Source organism: Mastigoproctus giganteus, chromosome 12 (assembly GCF_048544385.1).
Source record: "Mastigoproctus giganteus isolate SK-2022 chromosome 12, ASM4854438v1, whole genome shotgun sequence".
NCBI lineage: Eukaryota > Metazoa > Arthropoda > Arachnida > Uropygi > Thelyphonidae > Mastigoproctus > Mastigoproctus giganteus.
This window is the reverse complement of record NC_143586.1, coordinates 150,817,009-150,831,518: the sequence shown is the minus strand read 5'-3', so window position 1 is coordinate 150,831,518 and position 14,510 is coordinate 150,817,009. Positions and strand designations below refer to the sequence as shown.

Genomic DNA, 14,510 nt, shown 5'->3' with positions numbered 1-14,510 from the left:
AAAGGAAGTAAGCAAACCATTGGCCATAATTATGAGAGCATTCTTGGATTTAGGGACGGTCCTCACGGACTGGAGTAGTGCGAATGTATCCCTAATTCACAAAGAGACGCTAGTAATGACAGACTCTTAGTTTAACGTCTGTTCCAGGGTAATTAAAGGTGCCACTCGTCAAAATTGGTTTGGTTTTTAATGGCGCATTGGCAGCTGTGGCCATAATGCGCCAAAACAAAAATAAAATTAATACAAAAATATTGGTCAGCCTTAGAACAGGCTACCGTGTCAAAAAGGTGAAACTGATACTGTGGTTAAAGGTTATATAAAAGGTATAAAATATAAACTTAAATCTTTGTGTATAAATTGATCGAGTGTAAAAAATTAAAAACGTCAGACATGTTGTCTCTGTCACCTAAAATCTGACTGAGTGTAAATGGTTCAGCCAGATTATTAAAAGTTGTAAGAAAAGATTGTCTAAAGACAGGACATTCAATAAAAACGTGAGAAATAGTTAAAATGATGTTGCACGTCTCACACATAGGTGGGCCATCCGCCCTCAGCAAAAAGGAGTGTGTTAGATGGCTATGACCTATGCGGAGCCGAGCAAGAACAACTTCCTCTTTTCGGACCCTGCGTAGACTGGACTTCCATTGCATGATTATAGGCTTAATGTGGTGTAGTTTATTTGCGGTCTGTCCGTGCCAAGAGTCTTGCCATTGGGAATATATTTAGACCGTATTATTTTCCTGTAGTCTGTATAGGGGACTGACAGGCAATAACTATCCAGGGAAATGGCTGATTTGGCAGCGGTATCAGCTAATTCATTTCCCCGGATCCCAATGTGGCTTGGGATCCAGCAAAAGCGAATGTCAAATTCTGTTTCAAAGGCAGAAGAAAGCATCTGCCGTATCCGGGACAGGACCGGATGAGAGTTGTACCTCATCGATACAAGAGCCTGTAACACGCTCAATGAATCACAGTAAATCATATACCTTTGGTAATCGCTATTTATAATGAACTCAAGGGCTATTTCAATTGCATACAACTCTGCAGTATAAATGCTAGCTTCTTGCGGGATCTTGAATGATAATGTCTTCTGAGGAAATACAACAGCAGATCTCACATAAGATTCTGACTTTGAGCCATCTGTATACACTGGCAGAAAGTCAGAGTACTGCTCTCTATGTGATGCGAAGAGTTGTTGATAGACGGCCGCCGGTGTATTAGCCTTCTCCATGATCTTGAGGGAGAAGTCACACATTGGCAAATGTGCATGCCAGGGTGGAAGGGGTTGCCATGGTGACTGGGCAACGTTGCCTACCGTCATGTTTAGTTCATTTAATAGCCCTTGAATCCGAATACCAAAAAGGTCTGTTAGCAGTCCGACGGGCGTTATAGAGATTTTCCCAACGTGGCTCAAAAACTGATGCCCACGTGGGATGATCAGGCAGGGCTTTCAATTTAAAGGCGTAATGTAAAGACAACTGCTTACGTCGAAAAGATAGGGATGGTTCATTTGCTTCAACGTAAAGGCTTTGGACAGGAGATGTGCGAAATGCTCCAGTGGCTGTCCGGATGGCCTGATGGTGAACTGGATCTAACCACTGAAGTACACTGTCTCTAGCAGATCCATATACCTGGGACCCATAATCGAGTTTAGAACGGACAAGGGCTCGGTAGAGACGAAGAAGGGTAGAACGATCTGCGCCCCATGAAATTGACGAAAGGGCACGAAGGATGTTAAGCCCTTTAACACACCTTGTCTTGAGCTGACGAATATGTTGAAGAAATGTCAACTTTTTGTCGAAGATAAGTCCAAGGAATTTGACTTCTGCTACGACTGGGATGTTATTTTGTCGAAGCCTTAAATCTGGTTCAGGATGAAGATTACGTTTGCGACAGAAGTGTACACAAACGGTCTTCTGTGATGAAAATCTGAACCCATTAGCCAATGACCAAGATGTAAGGTGATCAATGGTTTTCTGCAGTTGCCTTTCAATGACCCTCATATTGCATGAATGACAAAATATAGCAAAGTCGTCAACATAGAGGGCATTGCTTATCGTGGGCGGAAGTTGTTCCGTGATAGAGTTTATTTTGATTGCAAAAAGCGTGATACTTAGAACGGACCCTTGTGGCACTCCCTCTTCCTGACAGAACTCTACCGAGAGAGTGGCTCCTAAACGCACTTGAAAATGACGATTCGAAAGGAAGTTTTTGATTAAGCCACTCGTCAAAAAAGTAATGCAGGATCATCTATACAAGACTGCAGTTATAGCTCAGACACGGCATGGGTTTGTTAAGGGGACATATTCTTTGACCAATTTAATTGGACACTAGGATTTGGTCACAAAGTAACTGGATGCAAAAAATAATTTTTGTATATAATTGGATTTCAGGAAAGCTTTTGTTACTGTTGTACATAAACTACTGTACAAATTGGAGCAGTGTGGCATTAAGGACAAGTTTCTTCTATGGATGAAGGGATGGTTGAGTGGGAGAAGACGGAGAGTGGTAATCAATGGACACTGCTCTTCGTGGACTAATGTTATTAGAAGAGTTCTCCGGGGTTCGGTTTCGGGCCCCTTGTTTTTTCTTCTATATTTATCAATGATATTGATGAAGGTATAACAGGCTTAATGTCCAAGTTTGAAGATGATATAAATATTGGCAAAGTTGTCAAATGATAGTAATGGTTATGTTACTGCAATAGGATCTAGAAAAGTTAGGCAGATGGGCTGAGAAGTGGCAACTGAAGTTTAACATAAGCGAAGTACTGAATATGGGTAGCAGTAACCCCAAAGTAACGTACCAACTGTGTGGCATTACACTCAGGGTAGTGGAGAATGAAAAAGACCTGGGAGTAATTGAGCAAGTCGGATATGAAATTCTCTGAACAATGCAGAGAGGCTGCCAGGACAGCTCATGGAGTCTTGTCAATGATATACTGGAATTTTTCTAGCAGGGATAATCCCTGCTAGCAAATTTTGTGATTATCCCTTTGTGTAAGGAAATGGCGAGGCTACACCTTGAGTACTGCATAGAGGCATGGAAGCCCCCACTTTAGCAAGGATGCACAGCTGCTGAAACGAGTACAGAGAAGAGCAACGAGATTGGTGAATAGAACAAAGGGTTGCTGTTACCAAGAAAGGCTTGAGTTCTGCAAATTGCAGCATCTAGAGACTAGGCATCTTCGAGGCGATCTGATTGAGGTGTTCAAGGCGTTGAATGGTTTGAGCAAGCTCAATGCTGATGACGGTTACATAACAGATGTGTAGAAATTTGCCTTTAGTCAGAGGCAAATTGCTGGAACACACTTCCATCTGTTGTTGTTGAAGCTGATAACTTAAATACATTCAAAGAACTAGACCAACTTTTAGAAGGAATGGATATATTTTTTTTGCTGATGCTGTACAAGCTTGCTTTCTTGCATCATACGCCATTTCTAATGCTGAAGAGGCAGAACCAATATACATTCACGGAGATTTAAGTAGCTAATGACGGATATTTCAATAACTGTAATTGCCTTTAATAGAGTTCAACAAGCTATCTTCTTAAATAGAATTATGGAATAGATTAGGGGGCAATGAAAGAGGACCATTGACGCTACAAGGAAAAGAAACAAAACAAAAATGTTTTAGTGAACATTGATCAGACAAAATAAATCAAGATAATGCAAAGATGGTAATGGACTTATCTAATTCTTTATTAAAAGGTTCAAACGAGAGTATAAAAAGATAAAGCATCCGCTTCCTTTTGGAATAGACTGGACTGAATCCGATTTTCTGTGCAATGGGATAAGTTACAGTTTTTTTTTTTTTTTTTTTTAAATAGAGAATTACTTTATTTTTAGCAGAACATTTAAAAATAACAGAAATACTTGTTAGAACTTGAAATCCTTTAGATACCAAACGTCAAAATTTTATCAGCTATTAAATTTAGGATTTATGGTTATCGCAAGATTCATGAGATAACATCGAGATTCCAAAAACTTTCCGTAGTTAAAATATCGACCGTGAGGATGGTTTCATATAGATTGTTCAAAATTTCTTTCCTTCATTTTCATGCTATTACGTTAAGAAATTCTATTTGGATAATTGCTCTATGGGTTTTTCCTCATAGATTTTTATTACACTTTTTCTATTCAGTTAAATTAGTGTATTGTACACACATCGTTTTGGATTTTATACTATTAATATATAAATCAATATTTTTGATCTCAAAGACTGAAATATAAGTGATGGAATGAATGGAATAAAATTGAAATAAAACAACATGCGCCCTCTCCAGGGCGCGCGCTGCACATTAGTAACTCGGGTCCTAGACTGGTTCCTTTTGGAACCATGTAAACAAAATACTCTTTGGGCTCCATCATTTTAGCCATCGACGAAGAACAGAAAGGAAGTCGGTATAAAAGTTCTAACGAAATATGCATTTTTTAGTTATAAGTTTCTTCCCTCACAATCACTTGTTCGCATTGTCAAACTGTATTCATAATCCCTCCTTTTTTGTTATTCTCTTCGAGTGTTGTCCTCTCTCTCTACAACAGAGAAAGCAATAACGATCTCTTCATTAAACTCAATGTATCGTAACTCAAGGAAGAATTTAATACGCTTCGTTCATTTTTCTCTCTCTCAGAAGCAGCTATTGTTGAAGGAATGTTTGATTTCAGAATTGCTGGCTCAGAGTTCTTGTCGCATCTTCGTCACACTCCATTCTTATTTTAATTCGCTTCTTTAGTAAATTATCTCGCTATGCGCATCTTTAATGCGTGTGTCAGGCAATTTGATGTTTCTGAATTAAACACACAGACCCTTAAAGTTCATGATTGGCATCCGGCGTGATTTAAGGTCACTTAAATCGCTTATCAGTGTAGCGAGACAGAGTACAAGAGAATGCGTTTAATCGCCTCATCTCTGAATTCAACAGATAATGAAGACAGCAGAACAATTAGTCACTGTTTCGTTATCTTTAGAGCGTGAAGGTGGGGATGTTTGCACACATTTTTAACTTTCCCTACGAAATCGAGCAAATTTTGAAAAGATTCTAAAAATATCTGTGCGCCTTTAATTTTTCAACGGCATTTTTCAGCTTCTCCACAATTAAGAAGCTTGTTTGACATCAAAGATGGTTGTTAATCGATATTTATCCATCAGAATTCATGCTGATAGCCTGCTGAGGGTTCAAAATTAATGAACATAGAATATGGTACCTTCACACATTATTGCTGTATCTATTGTTTCTAGTCATTCAAAATTTATAACAAATTTTAATATCCGGGTTATAGTACTTAATTCTAATTATTAAATATTTAATTAAAAATATGAAATACATTTCCTACAAAATTAGGAAATACGAAGCCTGTGCTGGTATATTACCGTATATTTAAAGGCTGCATTAGCTCACGAAAATATAAATAAACATTCCTCTTATCTTCCACTGGTATTTTTGAGCCTTTTCAAAGGTTCAAGAGGTCCCTTCTAATCTCTGGGTAGGCAGAGTGTGTTGTCGAGGATGTTTCCATTGACTTGTGTTAAATGATTGTCTAACCGAGAATACTTACTATTCCCTTGGCAAAGCTTGAGTTTTCTACATCCTGGCTTGAAGTGACAGCCAAGGATTGCTTTAACCAAGTTTGAAATAAGAGAATAAATTGGAATCCGATTCGTTTTTGTGATATTTTTTGATTCAAGGCGAAGTGATCACATTCTAAAGAATATTGCAGAAAGAAATGTTGCCTCTGCGGTCGGAATCATAACGAATACTGCTGTTAAGCTCTGATTTAGTACCAACCATAATTCATACTCATGGAAATAGTACTGTTAAGTAATTAACCATGTTCGATGCAATTCAGGCTTATCGTCTTCGATTCTCTCAAGAGCTGAAAAGTTCTATCACTAAACACAAGAGGGCGATTGGGTGATTCTCACATAAAACAGCCACTCTGAATGGCCTTATTTCGACACTGTTGTCAGCAGCAACCGAATAACATTTACAACCATTGTCTAAGAATCTGTTAGGATATATGGCACAAGTTACTAAGGAGTTATAGAGATTACGTTGTACGATTGGGGCACATTCACCATTTTATGCCTAGCTGAAAATTAAAAATGGAAATGATTGCATAAAAAGCTTCTTTATTTTAACATCTATTATGAATATGTTATGAATCCATTCACAACAAGGTTTCCTGCTTGCTACACTTCGAATTGGAGAATGAATTATATTGGTATTTATTTCTTCTCTGAATCGCTCTTATCTATATTTTTGAAAGCGTTATTTTCTGATAATATTGAAAATGAACTAGCTATAGGTATCCAACAAAGTTACCCATGGATGGGTTCATTTTATTTCGATCAACCACCTTGAAACAAGACGACTTCTGCTTATAAATACGACAAATTCAGAACTTATTTTCAAAATTACATCCTATAGGAATTTAACGTACGTGCGGGAAGGATTTAAGAACATGTTTAAGGTAATCCTTTTGTTTCGATCTACTGTCTCAAAAGCTGAAACAGCCTCTATTAGTTCTACTTTGAAATTTTTTAATAAAAACAGAAGTTCGCTTGGCATAACTACATTAAATTTTGCTGATATAGTCTCTCGTATTTCCAGTTTAGATTAAATAACAATATTATACAATCTCTCCACACGGTGGATGAACAGCGTTGCTCATCCCTTTTAGTCCAGTAAGAGAACTCGGAAACCCATTTATGATAAGCGCTAACAGGCTCAATGTTGTAAGGTTGGAAGTGTGCCACATGTTCCACTGAAAAGTTAGCAGTTTATTCTGTATGAAGTACAGAATATAATGGTTTAATTGAACTCAGTATGTCTATTTTTTTAGTAATTGGATGTGAATTAATACCACCATTTAATGCCGGTATTAATTAGCGGGCAAGTTTCTGGAAGAAAAAAAAACCATGTGCTCTTTGTTATAATGTTTCTTTGGGGGAATTAAAATTTTAATAACAACATAAAAGCAATAGAACTAATTATCCAAATTATTGAGCTCGTTTCTCCTAAATAAGTTTATTTAACAGTAAATCATAGGAGAAGATGTCATCTTTAATTAATTCATGTATAATAACACCGAAGTATAAATGCAGATATTAAATGTTATATTAAAGTAATCGTAATATTTTATGAAATATAATTAACCTTAGGTAAACAAATTTCAATTTATGAACATCTGCTCGGGTTTTCGTTAATTAATATGGGATGGACAGCTTAATTAAACAGCTGTTTTTCCAAGAAGCACACTTTCAGTTAATCATAAAACCAACGAGAAAAGAAAAACTTGCCGTTAATAGGCTAAGATTAGAGTAACCAGGAGAAAGACGACATAATTAACACTGTAAAATGGTGGCCTTATTTTAAAATAGACTGCAATCTTTAATAATGCTAAGTCCTCTTCACATATCGATCAGTTCATTTGATATTATTGGATCCTATAATCTATGTTTATAATGTCCTCAATTTATAGTCATGTTGGTATGACATGACCACTGTGGTCCATATGACAAAAATATTCCCAAACCAAGTCCGTGGATCACTTGCTAACGGTCTCAGCAGGCAGTAGAAATCTGTGTTTAATCCTCCTTCTGTTCATCTGTAGATCAGCACGAACTTCACCCCAAAAGGAGTTCCATCATATTTAGGTCTCGATTTTAACAAAATTCGCTTATTGTAAGACAGCAGTTGTAACAAGAATATAATTGGTCACAGTCAATTTGAAATCTGTTAAGGATCTCAGTTGTATTTGATGGAAACATCCTATTTAGACTTTTGCAAATAGTTCAGGTTGGAGCGGAGTGGCCCTACTGCAGACCGCTGGGATGTCTCTGACTTCGTGGAAATAAGATGATGCCAGATAGTACTGCCACATCATATCTAGAGACAGCAACTTGGCCAAGATATGTATACTTGTTCTTATGACAAACTGTTCGCGTATGTTTCCGAAGCAGATGACTAAATCACTGAAACATATGCACATGTCTTATGTAAGGCAGACCCTTAACTTTAGTTCAACTCCTCCATGGTTCTTTGTGATGATATACAGAATTCTGTTTCTTTTTTTTGTTAGTTTTTGGCGCATCGGCTTCTGTGGCCATAATACACCTCCCAAAGTTTCTGCATTTTACTTTGATCCAAGCCCGAGGCGGGATTCCAACCCGCGACCTTTGGGTTGCCAGGCAGGCACTTTACCCACCTGGCTAGCCCTATCGGCATACAGAACTCTGTATAATGGGCAGGAATGAGTGTTTAGTGCATGCGTTGTGTTGTTTAATAGTTTCTGGCCACTTAGCTGCCAGGAAGGCTGCTTGCCAGTACCCGTTCACTCCACGAGGAGGTGGACTCAACTATACACGTACCAAAGAGAATCTCGAGTCGTATGGGTGCAGCAGTATCCTATATTCACGTACGGTTATGAAGACCACAAAGAATCCGCATCCACTGGAGATAGTGGAATACCAGTGGATGCCAGCAGTTCCCGTACCCAGGAAGCCTAAGTCTGGGTACGAACAGGTGAAAGTCCCGTCTCTAATAAACTAGAGAGCAGCAAATCGTGCGCCAGAAGGAACTAGCACAGGAAAAATAAAGAAATAAAATAGCAATTATTAAAGACTAAAAAAATTAAGGGGAAAAAAGGGAGATAAAGGTTAGGCGACAGGGGCAACACACCTAAAATATATATATATATATATATATATATATATATTCATGCACAATCTGGGTCATATATTCCAGTCAGTTCTTGCCTCTTGAGTGCCATACGGTGGCAATTTTTTTTTTCTTAGTGGTGGTGAAATGCTCTGTGAAGGACAGCTTGTCTTATCACGTTACTCCTAGGTCCTTGTGTTGTTTGACCTTCTGGACGGGTTGGCCATTTAGGAGTAAGTGATATTATATTTCTGGAGAAAGATCTTGGACTGTGTGGGGTTAAATTCAAGACCAATCGAACAAAGAAAGGTTGGCAAGATCAAGGATTGCAATGAATACTACGGCAGAGAGTACGCCTCCTTGCAGAACTCTGGGATTTAATGTGCAGCTGATGTTAAAAGATTTTCAAGAGAAAACAGGAAGGTGAGAGATTGGGAATCGAAATTAGGCATAAATCCTTTCTAAGCACTAGAAAAACCACACTGAAAGTTGGTGTTCGCCCCAGCTTTTCTTTCTCAAATATGGAAAACATACTTTTAGCCAAATACCTCTGTCCGGTTGATACATGGTAGTGACAGTATGAACACATGGTCCTGTCCTCTTCCCGACAGTATAATTGCTGTCTTGCACACGCTTAATTTTGGTTTTTTTTCTTTAGCACCTTTTTATGCAACTTCGTGCCTTTAATTTTTCACAGTATCTTCTACTAACATTGATTTTTTTTTTATCTTGTTGCCTCTCTCATTTCTTTTGCGTAAACAAGTTTAAAATTGTTTATTTATTCAGCGAAATCATTTTCTATAATCATCTTATCAGCAAACAAGAAATTCGTAGCGCTGTTATTTCATATTTCTCCTTTAGGTAATATGTTAATTACATGGAGATTAACTTCAGTTGAGCTCTCCACCTACTAACATTCATGTTATTCTTAAACCTTCTTCTCAGCATATGATAATGTAAACGCGATAGGCGACGTAACCCCAAGCACAATTTTGATATGGTTAGGGTCTCGAACTTAATAGAAATGTAATTTCTTACAATATGTAATTCATATGCATTGAATTTTATGCAAATATGTGTCAATCAGAATCCAATGTATATAATTTGCATATATTTGTGAAACAAAGGTAAATATACATTAAAATAACAGCCAGTGTACTTCGCGCATGTTACTGGAAGATACTTGTGCAATTGACACATCAACTGTGCGTCTCTCAAAATAGTTTCTTTCATTTGAAATAATTCTACTGTTTCTAATACGAGGGAGTATCAAAAAGTTCGTACCCTAACCTAGATAAAACGTCAGTAGAAAGATGCCGTTTTTGATATAAGTTTTCTACCTATTTAATAACCAACATCTGAAATTTCATTCCCGTAGATGATGGTACACCAGAGGTGGAGCCTGGAATCTGAAGAAGGACGCTAGGGTTGACAAGGTGGAGTATCGAGCAGTGATCAAGTTCCTGCATTTGTAGGGCAAGAAAGCTCAGGAAATTGACGAAGAAATGAAAGCTGTGTATGGGCAGAATTGTCCATCCTATGACAATGTAAAAAAAGTGGAAACGGGAGTTCCAGTGCGGTCGTACAAGTGACTTTGACGAGCCAAGGAAAGGAAGGCCATCAACATCCACAGACAGTGAGACGGTTGCAAAGATTGAGCAGCTAGTACTGAGTGACAGACGTGTGACAATCCATTTCATCCCAAATGCAGTGGGAATTAGTTATGTGTCTGCCAACAACATCTTACATGATCATCTGCACATGTCTAAGGTCTCAGCACGATGGGTTGCAATATTACTGACGCCTTTGCAGAAGCAATGTCCAATTCAATGTTCCAGCCAATTGTTGGATTTGTGTAATGCGGATTTTGAGAATTTTTTTGATCGGCTGGTGACAAATGACGAATGTTGGGTGTACCAGTATGATCCTGAGACTAAAGGCATGTCAAAGCAGTGGCTTTGATTCGTCTCAATTAGTCATCAATGAAGTGGAATTGTGGTTTCAGGCAAAAAGAGAGTACATAGAAAAGGATTACAGTTCCTGTGAAGCTTCACCTTTCTAGGGCTATTATTTCTCGGCAAGAGTACGAACTTTTTGATCCCCTCTCGTACTGGATTCGTTCGCACAAACGCAGAATATTTGAATATAAGAAGGGTTTCTTAATTTTTATTTGAGCAGTTTGTAACCAACTAGATCGTAATGATGTCTCTCTGTAAGACAAGTATAATTTCAAACTGTTTATTTAAAGAGACTTCTTAAACCAATTTTTAAACAATTTTCCTTTTCTTTCAGATATGGATGACGGGTCCAGAGATCCTCAAGTACATGTGTGGGCTGAGAATTGAGAAAAGATAAAACAGTTTGACTGTACGTTCGTGGTACCTGCAGACTGCAGGGGATGTACCATTCCTCTCACAGTGTTCAACAAATTTCCCCATCTGTTTTATGTACGCATTGTCAAAATCGAAAATCATACAGAAAGAAGAACTATTATTTTTGTGAAGTCAAATATGATGAAAAATATAATTTAAGTAATTCTCATACAAAGAATGGAATTAATTAATACTTTAGTCCCTGACGTAGGCTTTCATTTTTATATGTAGTGTTCGTGTACGCGCCTTTATGTGAAAAATTTTATTACCGAATGCTTCATAAGTTTCTCTCTGAAATGTGCCGAGGAGCAATCAATCATCTGAACTAATTTTCAGTTCAACAAATTAATACCAATATTACTGTACGGTTTGTTTTGCAGATAAATATATTTTTCCGGCTATTTATTTAAATAAAAAACAACAGTATGTAGCCAATCTGAATATATACATATAATATAGAATAATATATATCTGTAAATATTTTTGATGTGATAAATAAACTAGTCGTCCGAATTTACACTGGTGACTTGATTCTCACATATCTCCAGCGATTCATCTGTGAGCATTTACTCTACATAAGAAAAAAATGAACTGTTTCTCCAATACTTCTTTCGAATACCAAATCGCTGTAAGAATTTGAATAATTTACTCAGATTTGCTATGAAAGGTAAGGAATTATTTTGACAGACAGCCCGAAGAGGCAAAAAAGAGTCTGTTTACAATATTGCTAAACGAATGAATCCCCTTAGATATAAAACAGAACTCTGTTAACTCGATTCATCTGTCTTGTTGGATTCACAGTGAAAGATCTAAACCCATAGTAAAGTCCTAATGTATTATTGGATTTCAAAATCGATTTCTCGTCACTCTCTGGGAATATTTCAGCCAAGTAGGAAATCAGGAAAGAAACAAAACATCAATGTATGTTTACAGTGCAATCTAAAATTTAAATTACTCTGGAGAAATACCAAATGCGTTCGAAAATAAGTGCCACTGGATAGTGTTCCATTCCATTCTACTAAAATGGTTGTTTTTCAAGGAAATTTTGCGAAATGTTGATTTATTTTATTTTCAAAATTGCGAATGGAGTTGAGTTATACATTTTTAATGCATACTCTCGTCTTTCGAGGCACTTTCTCTCCAAGGTCCTTTTATTTTTAGGTAAATAAATAACGCTTGTCTAATATGATAAAACACGGCAGCAGCAGTCCCATATTTTCACATTAAAATAGTAATTTGTTCAGTGTATTACACAATATTAATTTTCACGTACGCGCGATATTAGCAACGATCTAACCCTCTAGGGTAGCACGTGGACAGCGATGCTATTCTTCCTCTCTCTAATAGCAGAACACTTGGTTAATTCAGACTGTAACCACGCTGGGGTGCTTGATGAGGATGTATACGTTGATAAAAGAATAATTAATGAAATAAAGTTATAGACGAGCATTTAAAGACTGATAAAATTGTTGGAGGGAGAATCATACATTACGACGATATGTCATGGCCTTTAACAGCTCATTTCAGATTTAACAGCCTATTTCATTATTAAACAGCTATAAATTTTATGCAGGGTGGTTAAAAGGCCTTTCCCACTTTTAAGAATGTAAATTATGTAGTATATTCCGATATAAGTCGACTTTTATTATCTTATATTCACGCTTAATTACATTCTCCGTTTAAGTCAACTTCCTTTATTACAGAATGAAATTAAGAAAAGAATTCAACGAGTGCTTCCTCAGTAACTCTTCCAGGTCAAACTATACTGAACAGCTCATACAAAAGAAGTATTAATAAAAAGAGAGGTGACATTGCAATCAATCTTTCAAATGTTTTAGCCAAACTAAAAAACAGACCAATGAGATGAAAGGCTTTATTACCACTCAGTATGCTAGAAGGTTCAGGAATTAATTTAAGAAGAGTTGTGTCAAAGAAAAACTACTTACTTTCACTGAGACATTTGTTGAGAAAATTCGGAAGAACCAATGGATGAAGCTTTCAATATTTCTTAATAAAGATGAAGATCTGGACAAGTCGCGTTATTAATTTTTCGGATTGCAGTGTTCACTTCCAATGGCGTAAATGTCAGATATTCAGTAGCGGTAGTATATGAGTAACTGAGCAGTCTTATTTGTTAATGGACAGGCAAGTCAAGTCATCCTAGTGATGATCAGAAGGAAGATGTGTTCAAAATGGCGTTAAAAGTGTTCTTCCAGGTAAGCGTCTCAGAACCATTTGTAGGTATGGAACGATATACAACATGAAAATGGAATTTGTTCCCAAAGACCCCAACTGCTAATAGAAGTAAGTAAGTTCTGCCTTCATTTAATTTTACGGGCAGTGATGGTCGTAAAATATTTTCTTTAGGCCTATCGACATCAAGAGGCGGCCAGCTTCTGCGATGCCGTTGGTAATTACGTCTGGGGTGATGTACCTGCTAACGAAACTAAGTGAGTTTTCGATTCCACCAAGGAATGAGATGGGAGGACTGAATTTCTTTTTGACTGCTTTATCAAGGTACGGCAGAATGCACATTAACATATAAATTAATTCAGGAGCTGTAAGATAATAGTGGAGCTTATGGGTTCAAGTTGATTTGTTTGTTTGTTATTTGGTTTTTAGGAGCATTAGCAACTAAGGCCATATTGCTCCGGGATATGCGGTGGTCATTCCCTGACCTTTCCGAATCCTCTGTATTTGGTGGTGACGGGCTCGAACCCCGGTCTAATCAAAAAGCGTGTGCTACGCACTGCGGCTCCTTCCCACCTGGCTACGGAGGTGCCTGGTTCAAGTTGGGAAGTCAGTGATAAGAGAGTTATCTCAAAGATAAATCTAAAGTCATCCCATCCAGGTAAGATAATGGAGGATTATAATTTTCAGTAATTTGAGCGAATCAAGTAACTGAAAATATAATGACACGATGGTCAATCAGTTGTTCAATTGAAAATACTGAATGTTCAATTCTCCTAAATTCATCGTCGTCAAGAAGGGATTAGGCAGTTTGAATACAATATTAATAATATTATTAAACAACATTTAAAATTTGATTATTATCTGCTATGCGTCTAATAAATCATATACCATAAGCTTCATATACTGGTGTGCAAAACTTAGGGACCAGTCAGGTTTTCACGTGTAGCTTCTCTTCTCATAGGAGTAGCCTGGATATGGGAAAATCATACCAAAGGAACCTCGTGAGCTACAGAAATGAAGGAAACAACACCAATACAACAAGGGAACAAAACGGTACAGAGGGACTTTATTTAAAAATGGCAACATAGCACGGGCTGCCATGATACAGATGCATCACTGCCAAAGATGGAACAAAGGGAAGAGGTAGTCCTCAGTAGAGATATGGCCACCCTTAATGTCGATGCAGGCTTTGTACCGGCTGTCCATACTTAAAACAATGTTGTTGATAAGTTCTTGCCGTAACATCGTCCATTCCTCTGTCAGCGCCATCTTCAGCTGGTGAAC

General features: G+C 37.4%; 1 protein-coding gene across 1 annotated transcript in view; it reads left to right on the top strand.

Annotated features, from left to right (window-relative positions):
- Nucleotides 1-11,550, top strand: part of LOC150077513 (uncharacterized) — a 135,768-nt gene extending 124,218 nt beyond the window's left edge. The window contains exon 3 of the mRNA XM_090386120.1: nt 10,954-11,550. Within this exon, the coding sequence (XP_090242246.1) occupies nt 10,954-11,006 (53 nt within the window). The 3' untranslated portion in view covers nt 11,007-11,550. The remainder of the gene's footprint in view (nt 1-10,953) is intronic.
- Nucleotides 11,551-14,510: the final 2,960 nt, after the last annotated feature.